The sequence below is a fragment of the Dermochelys coriacea genome, chromosome 11, assembly GCF_009764565.3.
Source record: "Dermochelys coriacea isolate rDerCor1 chromosome 11, rDerCor1.pri.v4, whole genome shotgun sequence".
Taxonomy (NCBI): Eukaryota; Metazoa; Chordata; order Testudines; family Dermochelyidae; genus Dermochelys; species Dermochelys coriacea.
In genome coordinates, this window is record NC_050078.2 from 34,758,711 (window position 1) to 34,774,136 (window position 15,426).

General features: G+C 40.4%; 1 protein-coding gene across 1 annotated transcript in view; it reads right to left on the reverse strand.

Moving 5' to 3' along the window:
* Positions 1–1,043: 1,043 nt before the first annotated feature.
* Positions 1,044–15,426, reverse strand: part of DPP4 (dipeptidyl peptidase 4) — a 75,656-nt gene continuing 61,273 nt past the window's right edge. Inside the window, 5 exon segments of the mRNA XM_043505197.1 lie at positions 1,044–1,271; positions 2,484–2,557; positions 2,826–2,898; positions 8,824–8,888; positions 11,300–11,399. Of these exon segments, the coding sequence (XP_043361132.1) occupies positions 1,173–1,271; positions 2,484–2,557; positions 2,826–2,898; positions 8,824–8,888; positions 11,300–11,399 (411 nt within the window). The 3' untranslated portion in view covers positions 1,044–1,172.

The window sequence follows — 15,426 nt, forward strand, 5'->3', positions numbered from 1 at the left end:
GTAGAATTCAACTCCACTGTTTTGATAGGTATTACTCAAGGGCTTTGCAGAAAGCTTTTCTATAATCACAGTTTGGTTTTTTTTTTTTTTTTTTTTTTTTAGAGTGTGCTACAAGGCAGACTTCTCATGTCATCGCATGAAATGGATTGTATTGAAAAAATATAATCTGCAAGAAATGGAATACTAACATAAGTCTCTTGTAGCTGTTTTAGTATAGCTGGTAAAAACATAGGCATAATTTTGCAGAAGTTTTTGTTCAAAATTTCATCCTGATTGTCACTAAAAATATTCAGATTTCAGTAAATTTCAAAAAGATCTCTCTTAATCATCTGAACTTTCTTTACCAAGAAAAATCAAATACTTCCAAGCCTAATTATAACCTGTTAAACATCAATTTCACTGTATGCATACAAACTGACAAAATATTATTCCATTGAAATAAAGTACAAAAAATGCTGGTTGAGAACTTGGTTTAATTTAAGGATATTTACTTTTATATTTTGAGATCTGATGTCAATTTGTGTTTTAATGGTTATAAAGCTTTATCTCAACATCTGTCATTAAATAATTGTCTGATGCTCCCTCGTAATTTCCTGCAACTGTGAATGACAGATATCAAAAAGTACACTTAAAATCCATAATTTTGCACAAATGAACATTTAAATGGATAAAACGATAAAATCAAATTCTGCCAAATCTAGTTATAATGTTCTCGGGCACACTTCCTTTCTATTCCAGACCCCCAATCTTCTGCCTCTATTCAGCTAGCAACTCTGTTTGTGAACAGATGAGCAATTTATCAATCAATATCACCAAGAAGTAGACCATATATGTACATTTCCATTTTAGAGTGAAAGTACAAAAAGGTATTGATTGAAACACCACACTTTAAAAAAGGAAACTTGGCAAATGACATGTAAACATTCTTGTGCTGATAAAACCTGATTTAAAACAAATTTAAATAAAAATGCGATAGTTGCTTGGCAACAGAGGTTGTCATAAAAATTGACATGATGTGTACACGGTCATTAAGGATTTAAAAATTTTCAGATGTTCTCAAAAATAGTTATATTGGCTCAGTGCAAGTTTAGATGAGAGAATCTACTGGAAAAGTGCTATTATTAACAACTTGATAAAGAAATCCCAGTATGGTATGAAATGCTGTGTTGGTACTAGGGCAACGAGAAACATTGCTTTATGAAATGGCTCATATGGGTGTAAATATGGCTGTGTGCCTGTCCTCCAATGCTATGGTCTTTGTCCGTATACCACTAGGGAAAAGAAACAAACAATATTATATCTGGCTACATACAGAACTATGTACAACGTAATACATGCTATAGAAATCTTAATATAAATATAAAACAGGACACATGTACCCAATCAGAGTTCCGAAGTGCCAGGCAGTTGTTTGGAATGAGGGCGGAGGTAGTTGAGGCCACTGAGAAGGGAATGTAGATGAGGTGCTGAGTGACCTAGCTACTTACTTCCTTACTTTATTTGCTTGTGGTGGTGGGACATGCTGTCTATCAGCCTTAACTTTGCTCTAACAGGGTTTTATGTGGATTTTTTTAGTAAATATGTGTCATTGTTGACAGTTAATCACAGGGCTTGCCATCAATGCTGATATGCATTATCCTTTGTATAACCCCCTACAGAGCCCAGCCCCATAGAATATCCCTTTTCCTTTCCTGGTAACCTTTGGAGCTGTACTCTTCCATCAAAGCTCTGTTCACCCTGCTATGCTACCACTCTTGTTTGTCTGAAAGAGCAACTGCTTCTGTAGCACAGCTGCGGGTCTGTGACAGCTTAGGCTTCAGTTCTCCCTCCTTCTGGTCCCCTGCCAGGGATGAGGTCAGAGGGAGAAAGGATAAGGTACAGCACAAGTTTTCAGGCTAACAGTTTACAGCTCCATTGGAGTCAGCTGCCACACGTAGCATCAGAAAAGGCAAGTAGCCGATGGCTGTGAACAGGTTTGTCGGTTAACCTAGCTGAAAAACACCAAGGGAAAGGACTTTGGTATTTAATTCTGCTCATTTCAGGTGTGGCCCATACACAAGATGTTATCAGTGTGTGACTGTGGAGTTTGATGGATTGTGCTTAGGTAGCTAAAGGAACCCTACGAAATATGAGGATAAACAGGATAAAATTTTAAAAAGGCAAATTTTCCCCTGTTCCCTGTGTGAAAGTTAACAAATAATTTACTAAAAAATTATACAGGAAATTACTTTGTCCTCTGGAGTTATTTTGCCAAATCTGGTGCCTAAATTCAGACACTGAAGCTGAAACAGATTTTCATCCTGGTTTAGGTACAAATCTCAACACAACCTCAAAAAGGCAGTTGCTATGTATGCCTCCCCACAATACGTGCATATTTTTTGAGAAAATAAAAGTAAGAGCTACATTCTCTTCTCAGATCTGCCAGGTAGATATGAAAGGAGACTATAGCCCTGACAACATTCCTTATAAGCATCGAGTCATACCATTGCTTGGAAATCCACTTGGGCATCAACGAGAGCTTTGGAGATCTGTGCTGCTTGCTGAAAGTGAACGTTATCTGGGAATAAGAAAGAGAAGGAAAAGGTAAAGCAGAAATGGCTTCTGCGCCATTCTGGGGAAAAACAGAACAATGAACAGAACACCCAAACAGGAGTAAGATACAAGCCTCTCCTGCACTGCTTACCAGAAGACAAATTAGTTGTGGAAAGCTAGATTATTTTATTGACGTAAATGTAACAGCCTTGCCCCTTCATGATTTTGTTTTGTCAGTAGTAAAACTGCAAACCTGCCTGTAACACTAAAATGTCTAATTAGTTGCAACTCACCATCTGCTGTTCCGTGAATAAGGAGATACTCAACTTCTTTGAAATTTTCAGCTTTGGCCATGACTGTTGAACTCTGAAAATTAAAAAAGGTGTTATTGTTCCAGAAATAGTTTGCCACCAAATGACTTCATTTCAGTTAACATAACCAGGGGGTCCGCTGAATAAAAATAAACAAAATAATGTTCAAATGTGCACAGGAGTGTTGTACTTTATATGGAAACATTCACAATGTGCTTCTCTGTTTGGGATGTATGTATGCAGTGTGGCTGCAAAGTAACTTGCGTTACAACTCCAGAGGGACAGAATTATCAGAGAGGCCCCCATGCAATGCATTGCTGACATGCGGTTATTGGCCTGCAGCCCTATACTTGCCAAGGGTCTCCAGTGCGATTCAGCAAACAATTAAAAAATGTATGACCATGACAACATTGCATCCTACTGTAGCATATATTGGCTATTGTTGAGGAAAGTGCTTGTTCAGTCTCTCAGAAAAACATACACTACAATATATGTATGGTATATCAATATAACCAGACCCTTTTATTTCTAAGCAAAAAGATTAGATATTTAAACTTACTGATGGAGTAACAGATGTTTAAAAAATTGAGAGAATATGAAATACAAGTTGAAAATAACACTGAACCAAAGGCATAACCTGAAGCTAGGTCACACCTTGGGAAGTAGAAAAATCTTGACATGAGAAAAGCAGTGACTAAGATTAATCATGACAAATTTAAAACACTGACAACAGTACGTTAACCTGCAATATGATAACTGCTGGACTTGAAATTATAACCAGAGAATTGCCGAAAGAAAAGAGCAAATGCAGGCTGAAGAGATCATTTATTTGAACAAGGAAGGGTACAAGACAATGTTCTGATATGCATATTGAGACCCCTAATAAAGTAGGCCTGGTGAGAAATACAACATATACATTGGGATAACTTTTTTTTAAAAATGTGTGAAATGCAAATTTTCATCCATTAACAATGTTACACTGCTCTTTTGCTAGCCTTGCTTGAACCCTTATATAAACTTTTTTGTATTAAAGATCTCGTACAAGGAATACAAGTTTAAATGGGAATCTGTGTTTGTCTCTTTCATAGATAATAAATCAAATGTAATATTACTAAAAATTAGGTCTAGATATAGAATCCTCATGGTTTTAGATCTAAAAATCAAATGTAGTATGCTACCAAGAAACAATAATACATAGTGCTCCTCATTTACACTGTTCTAATAAAGTGCCCTTAAAGTGGTTGTAAATATTACTTACTCACACTTTACTCTAACGGCAAAAAGTGGACTTACTGTATATAGTTCAATAAGATTAAACTGTAAGCTGTAAATTGCAAACTAAATGAAAAAAGCCACAAGCCACTTCAACTTTCACTATCAGAATCAGAGTAACCGAAGAGTATGGCTCAGTAAGGACAGATTAACTGACTGGAAACCAGTGACATACTAAAAGCTGAAAACAGTGGTTATTGAAACAAGAGTTGGTATGGTGGAGGTGTGATGAAAAAAAAAACCCTAGAAAATATCAAAGTTGGAAAGTCTAAAGCCATGTCAAGGTAACTGCCTGGAGAAACATGACTACAGCAGCATTCAGAGAGAATGAGAAATAGGAAGTAATGGTCCAGTGGCAAAACCAATTAAGCAGCATTCAGTGGGTGGAACATTGTCCACATGCACAGAGAAGCAGTACCTACAATTGATTGTTTAGTCATGCCAGCAAATCAACCTTTATTATTTATGAAGGGGTGAGAAGAGAGAACATTGTGGTGAAGGAGAGGAGATGCATGACGTGGTCAGTTATTTCCTTCTGCCTTTACTCTGTGACTTTCAGACCTTATACTTGACCAACTTTGTCAGTCTGAGACCAGCTTTCAAGTGCCACTTTTCTTTGCCTCTTTCCTCTGAGTGTTAACATTAGACAAGTTCATTTGTAAATACTTCCCAAGAATTCAGAGAACACAAAATACACAAAGGCAACTGTTTCCCCCAACAGATTATCGCTTAAACTTGAGTATTTATGGTCAGTCGAGGTCCTATTCTGCTTTTACATGCACCCAACCAAATCCAGGGAGGAGAATATGACCTGCTTATTTCTAACTCTGGAGGTTTCAAAGTCAGGAGCAGTCTCAGGTTAGATGGCCACAGTTACACCTCAGAGAGAGAACTGATACTTTAATCAGACCCCAGGACACACTTAAGGGTAAATAAATCCAATACATCAGCATGATTACTTGCTTTCATGACTTACATTGTACAAACCACAGCTCTCAAAGCTCATGTCAGTGCAAGTGTTCAGCTCTGGGCCACACTGAGCATAACTGGCTTCGCTAAAGATCACACAGCAGTCACCATTTTATCAGCGCTCAACAAACAAGTTAAGGTTTGGCTGAAATCTGAAGGTCTCTCTCCCTTTGGCATAGTCTCAGCTAATAGAACAAATGTCAAATCAGTACAAGATGGCATATTTACAAAATTGTACCCTGTTTTGCATAACCTAATGATGCAGCAGTTCTTAAGGACTGAACATTTCAAATCTGCTAGCGAAAGATTGCCAAATCTATGACTGTTTCAAACACTTGCCAAAAGCATATCAAATTCAGAGTGAACTGCAAAATAATCTCTTTCACAAGTTGAACAGTCCCTTTTGTAAGCTCTAGGCCCCTGTCATGATCTCTCCAACTAAGCCCCAGGACTCTCCATAGGCTGGTGACCCACTCCCCTACACATCAGCCTAGGGCTTGCACTCTTTGTGTTAGCCTCTACCTCTGGTGTGTTATAACTTCCATTAAGTCCAGGGATCTGCCACCTTTACAAACCTCCTCCATTACACAAGACTCTCTAGTTAGCCTACAGGACAAATTGGGCCAGATTTTATTCTTATTTACATGGGGGCAACCCCATTCTACAACCTCCACTGAGGGGAATGGAACAAAACTGGTCTCCCTTCTTTCTCTACGCCGTATCTCTGCCTTGCTACCGTTGCCACACACTACTACCAGTTCTAGCAATGCTTGCGCCCCTTCATTTTATTTTCATATTTCAAGGCCAGCCTAAAAATAGCTATCCCACCTAATTAGCTTGCTAGCAGGATGCGAGTTTAAATCATCCCTCAAACTTTCTTCCCAACATCAAAAAAGAACCTGAACCTCAAAAAATTTAATTCCAAATGTATGGATGGAACTGATGTTGTGACAACGTGTGTGAAGGGCAACAACGTGAGGGCTGGCCCTAGCACTCTGATTAGCGCATCACAGTTTCACACAAAAGACCAGGGCTTGGCTTCTGGGTCTAGTCGCTGATTCACATGTGAACAGTGACTGTCAGCACTGAAGTGGCAGAGCCTTCAGTATTTAGAGGGGGAAGAAACATTGCTTTGCTGATACCTTTCTGGCTGAGGTAAGGGCAGTTTTGATAGAGATAGGCTGTACCAGCTCTCCTTGATGAGACAGAAGGTCACTGTTACAGAGCCTTGAAGAAAGGGGCTAATTTCTGATTGGGGTCAGCAAGGTTCCAAGAAACAAGGTTCTTGGGAGCAAACAAATTCCCCAAAATGACTCACTGGGGATATTGAACAGGCAAAGGAATAGAGCTTCTTTTGACTCTTGCAGCACACAACGAGTAGTCAGACTTTTCTACCTCTAGAGGAAGGTGTTTAGTGTGACAACAACATGATCTATATGATCACCCTCTTCTCCATCTAGCCACCATCCTCCCCAATTAGTCTTCTGAGTAACACATATAAAACCTTTAGCTCTTGGTACTGGCAGTTTCAAGGTGGACATTGCCAGCAATGGATGCTATGCCAAGAAAATTCAACTCCTGGCATGAAAGGATCAAACAGTCCTCTGGTGCCATCTGTGCCGTGAAGCTAGAGAATGACTTTGTGCACCCAGTATGTTAACGTTCCATTCTATAGCAAGAATGTGACTTATATTTACATTGCTACCTAGCTGATCTGCTACTGTTCTCACTGCCTTAAAAGGAGGATACTTGGGGGGTGGGGGAAGGCTAAAAGGAAGGTTGATAGAGCTAACAGCTGGGAAAAAGCAGATCTGGTCAGGCAAGGAGGCTATGATGGATCATGATCTGTCCCCTGTAATAATGAAGCCATGAAAAGTCAGATATTGTTCAAGGACTCTTCCAGCAATCATCACCACTTTCAGCAGCTTTCAAGTGAGCCAGGTCATTGCCACAGGATAGCTTGTATTGCCTATATAAATGTGACGGGTTCTTAAAGCAGATATTTCAGTCTATCTAAATATTTCATAGAACATTCACTGCATCTCCCAATGAGCACAATTTACCGTTCTTTGCTTGTAACCCGCGGGTGGTTTAAGACTAATTGTGTGCTGAACTCACCAAAATTACCAACCCTCCATTCCCTGTCTCCTCCAGACACACACACTCTCCCCCATGTATTTCCCCCTCTCACAACTCCTTTCTCAGCTCTTCCCAGAAAACAGACTCTTGGAACCAAATTAACGGCTGAACTTCAGCTGAGGTTATGAGGGCTGAATAGTTGCATCTCTCATAATCTGGGGCTTGTTACGCGTTGGTTTGGTCCCTGGTGCCTACAGGCAGCCCTAATTTGTGCCTGGCTGCCAAATGCTCATATAAACCATTTTGGCAGTCTTGGGCACAGGAACATTCCAGCCATGCCTCCATTCCTACAAGTCATGCTGACTCTACTCCTACCAGAGAATCCCCCTACATTGATGGAAGTCCTTGGAAGCATTTAAAATGGCTATTTTATGCTCTCCTAATTCTTGTTAGTAGCTGGTCCCGTCCCTAGTGTAATTTAGTGACATCTCAGAGCTGCTCTGCCTTACCCAAAGCTGCTTACAGGTCCAAGGGGTTATTCAGGCAGCTGGTCTACAGGTCAACATGGTCCTGCTTCTTTTCCTTCAAGAAATCCACTACACCATGGGCTGGAGGAGGTGACCTACAGCTTCTAGGCTGGCTCAGTGAGTATTCCATTGTGATATAGGAATCTCCAGTTATCTGGTTAGACCAGAAGTATAACAACTTTGTTGACAGAGTAGGGTCCAAATTCCCTTAATTTGGTTTCCCCACTTCAGGTTGGATTGAATCCTCAGATTCTGAACAGGAGCAGTGTGCTCTCTTGCAAATTTATTGCAAGTCTTGGAAAAAAATCAAAACCAAAAAACAACACAAACTCTTTCTAACCCTCATAAGTATGGAGGAAAATGCAAAAATTTGAAGTCCACCTACAGGCTCCAAAACCAGAAAGCATATTAAGAATATATATATTTTAATCTAATTATTTTTTAAATAATCTCATGTTTTTTGAGCACCTGAGTCATGATTTTTGAAAACTACACGTCTGCAATACTGCAAGAGCATTCCTCTTAATTTTTTATGCATTGCATTTTGTTTGCCATTTTATAAAGAAACACGATATTTGAGTTAATCTGACTGAGTTGGGTAAAGGAGGCTCAGGATTTTTAATTTCCTGCAGGCCCAGGACATTTTTTGTGGCATGAAACAAAGATGGATCTCTCTAAATTTAACAACATGATATCCAAATAATCTAGAAAATGCACATTTCAAAACCTTAGAGGAACCATAGTGACTTCATTTTGGTTGAGTGAGTTTGTTTAAAGACACAGTATAGTTTGCCCAATAGCAGATCACATTTTTAATTGAATCAGTTTCTTGGTATCTGAAATAAAACCATGATTTACAGCTTGTGATGACTGTTTGTAAAATATCCAGATCAAACTGATTTATTCAACATATCTCCAACCCCAGGAAAACAGTGTAACAACTTAATTCTAAATCCAGAAAGTAGTAACACTAGAACTTCTAGAAGCACAATATAACACAACTTGAATATTTAACAAATAACTTAAGAAGTTATTCTGGAAAAAAACGGAATGTATTAATAATTGCTTATATCATGTGCTCCAGTGAGAAAGTATATTTAAACTATGTAAAAAAAAATTAAATACTAACTTACCTCATAGTTTTTCAGATTATCACTTGCTACAGGAAGACCCATGTAACGCTCTGTATATATTGAATCTGTAATATTAAGAGTGTGAATACAATATAGTAGAAGGCTTCTACTTTCATAAGTGCTTTTGTCTACCTGAGAGTCCACATGTTATGTTACTCACAGACATAAGGTACACATTACCATTTTGGAAAGAGTCACCATTTTCCTTAATGAGCTTCACAGGGTATCCATAATCATTAGGAATATTTAATGCCTCTGTTGCCATGGACACCTGAATGCTGAATATTAATATATCACCTTGTGTCAATGTTACATTATTGTTACTCTTTCAGTAATCTTAAAGAAATTGTGGAGACTCTAGCGACTGATTTCTGAAAATCATCCAGATAAATGGTCTCAGGTATTTAGAACTTAATGATATTAAGAAAGGAAACTACCAAAACTGGATTATTCCCTCATGACTGAATTGGACCTTATTTGCTTTATCTTTACATTTATATTCAGTATCTCAAGTCTTCTCAGAGATTTTTCACCATGTTGTCTGATTTTTTTTTAATTGTCAGATTTGCTGCCTTTTTCTATACTAAAATCCACAAACTGAGGTACAATAAACACATTTCAATCTCTGTTTAACTATTGGTTACTACAAGTGTCATAGAGAACCACCTACATTTGATTTTCTTTTTTAATTCCACTGTGTCTTTTTCACTGATCTAGTAAATTATAGTCTGGAATTTTAGTGTTTCTCTGTCACCGAAAATAAAATCTTTGCATAGTATTCTTGCTACATTGGATTATCTGCCCTAAAAGGTCATGACAATTTGGGTACCGCAACTACAGGTAACTGAAAGCTGTAAAATAAAATAAATTATAATAATAAATAAAACTTTCTGGGCTAGAGGATGTATTTTTAAATAACCATTATATAACAAATAAGGGGAATAATCTGATGTGTGTCTCATTATGGCTGCACATTCTAATGGCTACAATTACTCTGCAATTACTCACCACACAAATTCATCATTTACATATAATGGACTCCTATATGGGCTTTTGCAAATCACTAACATTAAACATCTTTTCTGAAGGTACTGAAAGCCAACATTTTTCTAAACCAATGTCACCGAAAGGGGTATTTAATCCCAAAGAATTCAACGGCACAGAGCCTAATATTTCTTGGCTATTTGACCTATCTTAGTTTATGCAGCTTTCCGCTTATGTTGTTTGACAAACATGCAGTAGCTTTAGAAGTTTAGTGTCAAAGGTTCTCAGTAATGAAGCTTGCATACAGTAGTAACCACAAGCTGAACATTCTAATTATTAAAGCGTTTTAAGTGTCTGCTGTGCTGGTCTAATCTTGTTTCATATAAAATGAATAACCCACCCCATCCTACCCCAAGTTACACATAGAGAAAGATATTTAAATAGCTCCCTTGTGTATTAGCTAGGAAACTTATAGGACCAGATCCAACTCAGTTGTAAGACTCCCCATCTTAGCTCAAGGCTACAATCTTGACATTGCTCCTTCTAACAAACAAGCTGCTACAGGCAATTATAATCTTTTGTTTTACATTATATATATATATATAAATTTATAAATAAAGTCTTTTGTAAGAATAAATAAAATCTTGCAATAATCTGTTTTCAATCCTGCCACATTTTTTATATGACAGCATTAAAGGACCAATCATGAACAAATCAATGTACTAAGTGAGTCTAAGATGGGAGTGTTCCTTTTACTACTATAAAAAGAACAGGAGTACTTGTGGCACCTTAGAGACTAAAATTTATTAGAGCACAAGTCTTAGTCTCTAAGGTGCCACAAGTACTCCTGTTCTTTTTGCAGATACAGACTAACACGGCTGCTACTCTGAAACCTTTTACTACCATGTGAACACAGCACTGTTTTTTGTTTGGACCTACAATGTCTTATATGTGTATAGAGATTTTATTTTCCAGACATCAGTCTCTTGATGGATTTTCTTCAGAGAATTAACTCGAATTGTAAAATCTGCATGTCCCTTTAAGAGATAAATTTACAACACAAATGTTATTATTCTTCCTATAGTTCAATCTTGTAAGCAAAGTAGTAATTTAAAGAAACAAGTACCAATAATAATGAATTTTATAACACTCAGTAATGATCTCTCAACAGTTTAGAACACATGGCAGTTTATGAATGCAAATGCAGACATTTACATTACAGTAATATTACAAATATTACAGTAATTCTGTGCTTTATAAAGGTTAAACAGATTATCTTAAGTTTAGGATCTGACTTTTTAAATGAAAAACAGAATTTGGAGAGATTGTGTAATACTGAACAACAGCTCACCAAAACAGACCACATGGCATTTATGAGAGATCATCCAGTTAATATACAATCAAAGTATTATACAATCAAAGAATCAATTCTCTGCAGCCTCTATGCTGCAAATCATATGAGAATATTTGTAACTGGAAAGACATCACATACCATAATACTGCCAGCGTGACACAGGGGCTACAGCTATTCCACACTTGAACACTTTACTTCCAGATCCAAGCACCATGGAGGTCACGTACCCCCCATAAGACTGAGAAGAAAACAATTCAGTTATTTTAAGGGGAAGGAAGGGATGGGGCCCATCTGCTCCACTACTTTTGACACCTGTTTTTTATATTAAGACCTCCATCATGATTTTGGTACTCCCTCTGGAGCAGGAAGATCAAGAATCAAGTTTATGACTTGGGGAGTGACAATCTCCATTTCAGTCTGCTCCAGGGGCAAGGCAACAACGCACTGCCCTTTGCTACAGGCAGATGTGAAATTCACAAACTAGCCCACTACACAGATGTTTAAGTACCTGATATGGAGAAGCAAGCAGGCAGCACAATCTTGAAAAGGTGTTACTTGCTGCCACAAGCGATTGCACTCAACAGTTTAGAGGCCAGTTTTGAAAATTTCCTCTTAACATTTAAAGAGATAAGTAATTTTAGGAACTTATCCTTATCTTGCAATGGGATAACGATGGACTAACTCTCAAGCAGCTGCAGAGTCCAGTGACTTCAATGACATTCAGAGGTGTAGGGATCAGCACTCATGGAACCCATTGCAGGATTGGGCCCTTCAGTCCCAGTATGGCAAAGTACTTATACATGTTTAAGTTCAAGCACACAAGCAGTCCCACTGAAATCAATGGGGCTATCAATGTGTGGGATAGTGACTGACCAGTAACTGGAAGTTCTGCGAGAAGCGTGGTCCCTATCTGTATTCCACTGTATTCCACCATGTGCCCACAGCTGGAGAGTTGAAAGTAGTGTCCATTAGTCCATGCATGCACCCTGGTTCATCTCATACCTCTGTCCAAGGGGATAAAGAGCAGGGCAGATTGACCATCTCTCCAGTTCCTTCTCTACTGGAAATCAGAGAAGATCCAAAGCAGAGGGGAAGGAGGACAGGTAGTGGAATACAGACAGGGACCACAGTTACAGGTCAGTAATGTCCCCTTCTTCTTCAAATGATGGTCCCTACTGTAGTCCACTGAGGGTGACTGAGAAGCAGTACCTAAGTAGGATGAGTGGAGGACCACCATCCCAAAGGAGGCATCAGCAGAGAAGTCCTGCACCAGGACATAATGTCTTGCGAATGTGTGAATGGAGCCCCACATGTCCACCGAAGGGCATCTCCTGAAGTGATGCCATAGTCGTTGCTTGTGCTCCAGTACAATAAACTCTCACTCCATGGGGGGAGGGGTGATAGAGTAGAATGCAGTCAGAGAGCCATGTGGAGATTATCTGGGTAGAAATGGCATGCCCCCTGACTCTTTGTGTGATAGTGATGAATAGCCTCAAGGATTTCCTGATTGATTTTCTTCTTTGCAGGTAAAAGGCCAAGGCCTGCCAAACACAGAAGGAGCGGAGTCTTTGTTCCCCTTAGGAATCATGTGGAACAAAGGTAAGTGAATTGATTGGTTAAGGTGAAATTCTGAAATTACAATGGGGGTGAATTTGGGGTGTAGCCGCAAAGTAACCTTATCCTTATGGAATATACCGTAAGGAGGATCTGCCATCATTGCTGCAAGCTTACCAACCCTTCTAGCTGAGGTGATGGCTTTGAGGAAAGGACAGACATGGAACAAGAAGCTAAAGGTTCAGACGGGGGCCTTGTGATTACTGAGAACAAGGTTCAGGTCTCTCTGGGGAGGAGGCTTTTGAATAGGTAGGAAAATTCTGATTAGGCCTTTCCAGAATCTAGTGGTCAGGGGACGTGAGAAGATGTAGTAGGCCTGAGAAGGTGGATGGTATGCACTGACTGCTCCCAAGTGGATTCACAAGGAGCTGATGGAGAGGCCTGATGTCTTCAGAGAGAGGATGTAGTCCAGGATGAGAAGATTATCTGCAGTTTCTGGGAGAATGCTCCTTTGATGTACTCAAAAAGAAAAGCGTCTCCATTTAGCTAGATAACATCTTCCAGCAGAGGATGTCTCGCAGGGTCATGGAGCATGAGCATTCTAAGGATGATGCTCATCTAAATACCAAGCCTGGAGGTGGAGCGGATGCAGACTGGGGTGCTTGATCTTGCCGCTCCACTGAGTCAGGAGCTCAGTAAACACTGGGAGTATGATCAATAGTCACAATGACATGCATAGGAGTTGGGAAGCCAAAATTGTCTGCGCCAATAAGGTGTGATCCGGCTGACTCATGCCCCATCCAGCCGGATTTTGCATATAACTCCTGACAGGAGGGGTAGCGGAGGGAAGATATAGCTGAACTGGTCTGTCCAAGGAAGAAGCAGAACATTGGTCTGGGAGTGGTGACCTAGGGCTCCTGTGTAGCAATAAGTGATGCATCTCCAGTTCCTTTGAGAGGTGAACAGAACCCTGCATAATATCAAATCATTGTGCTCCCACTCATGGTCGACTGTAAAATGTTTGCCGAGAGACAGTCTACAAGCACATTCTGCTTCCCCACAGGTAAGCTGCTGATCGGGTGATTCAACTGCTGACACAACAACTCCACATGCTTACTTCTTCTGCACACAGGGAAATGAATCTCGCTCTTCCCTGTGTGTTGATGTAGAAGACAGTCGTAACCTTGTCTGACATTATAAGGACATGGTGAGCGTGATGGTGATGAATGGAAGTTAGGACTTGCATAGCTTCTGGACTACTTGCAACTCCAGGACACTGAGGTGCATCTTGGAATCTTGAGATGTCTGGGTATCTTGTTCTGTGCGGCTGTTCAAGTGGGATCCCCAAATGAATAGCAATGCATCTGTAATAATGATCCTATCCTATGATCCTAGAGAGGAAGGGAGAAAAAAAGATGCCCACGCATACCGAATGAGGATTTGTCCACCATAACAGGGAAGACACTACCCTGGCAGGAAATGTTACCATAATGTTTATGGGTAGCAGTTTGGAGAATACATCAACTGCAGCCACATTTGAAAGCAATGAAAGTGGAGTCTTGTGAATAGGGTGATGTAGGTCCATGAGGCAAAGAGAGATACAAAATGTCTTGATCGATACTCTAGGGTTGCCTTCGATCTACACTACAATATTGTTCACAGTCACTGTCCTTGGGCAAATATGCTTTTACGGTGATAGAATTCAAGATGACCCCAAAGAAGTCCAGAGATTGCATGGGGGTGGGACTAGATTTTTCAGGATTTACACTGACTCCCAGTGAGGAGAGGGAGCATTACAGAAGCTGACTCATATGTTTCCTGGAGGGACTTGGTGACAAATAGCCAGACGTTGAGATAGAGGAAGTGCTATGGGGTGGACTAGGCCCTGAGGCTCCCGCTGGAGGCCTTGTGGCCCTGCCACACCCCACCCCAGAAAAGGGCAGTAGAGTGGCCAACCTGCCTAAAGTGGCTGTGTGAGGAGCAGCCAATCAGGGCCCAGCCAGTCAGTACAAGAAGAGCTGCAGGCCCAGAGCGAGTTCAGTTCTTTGCTAGAGTTGGAGGAGAGTGGATGGTGCTCCAGACTGGCTGCTGGGACTCCATGAGGACAAGGACATGAGATAAGGATGAAGAATGTGCAAGAGCCATAGGGAAGTGGCCCAGGGAATTATAGCAGCAACACAGTTTATTTAAAGGGACATTGTGAACAGCTGCTATCTATAGGGTCCCTGGGCTGGGACCCACAGTAGAGGGCGGACCTGGGTCCTCGCCCGTGCCAGCCACTGGGAAAGTAGCCTGGACTTTGAGGCATCCCAGAAGGGAAACTGAACTGTAGTGGCCCAGCTGAAGAGCTGGGGGGCCAGAAAGGCCCTGAGAGGGCAAAAATACTGCCTTCAGGGAAGGAGCCATGGGACAATGCTCTATTCTGGAGCAGGGACAAACAGAGAGACATTAGGAGGGCACTGAGAGAGGCCCCTGTTGGACTTGTACCCCAAAAGGGGCATGTGTTGCTTTTATCTCACAGACTGTGCATGACTTGGCCAGAGGGCTGAGTCACTGAAGACTCACCACAAACAGAGAGAGTGTGCAGGGGGCGCTCAACCAGGGGGCGCTCGCAAGAGGTGAGTGCGACCCCATTACAGGAAGATAATGAGACCACCATGTCTGACATGAGCTGTTACAACCAAGAATATCTTGGTAAGGTCTCTGGGGGC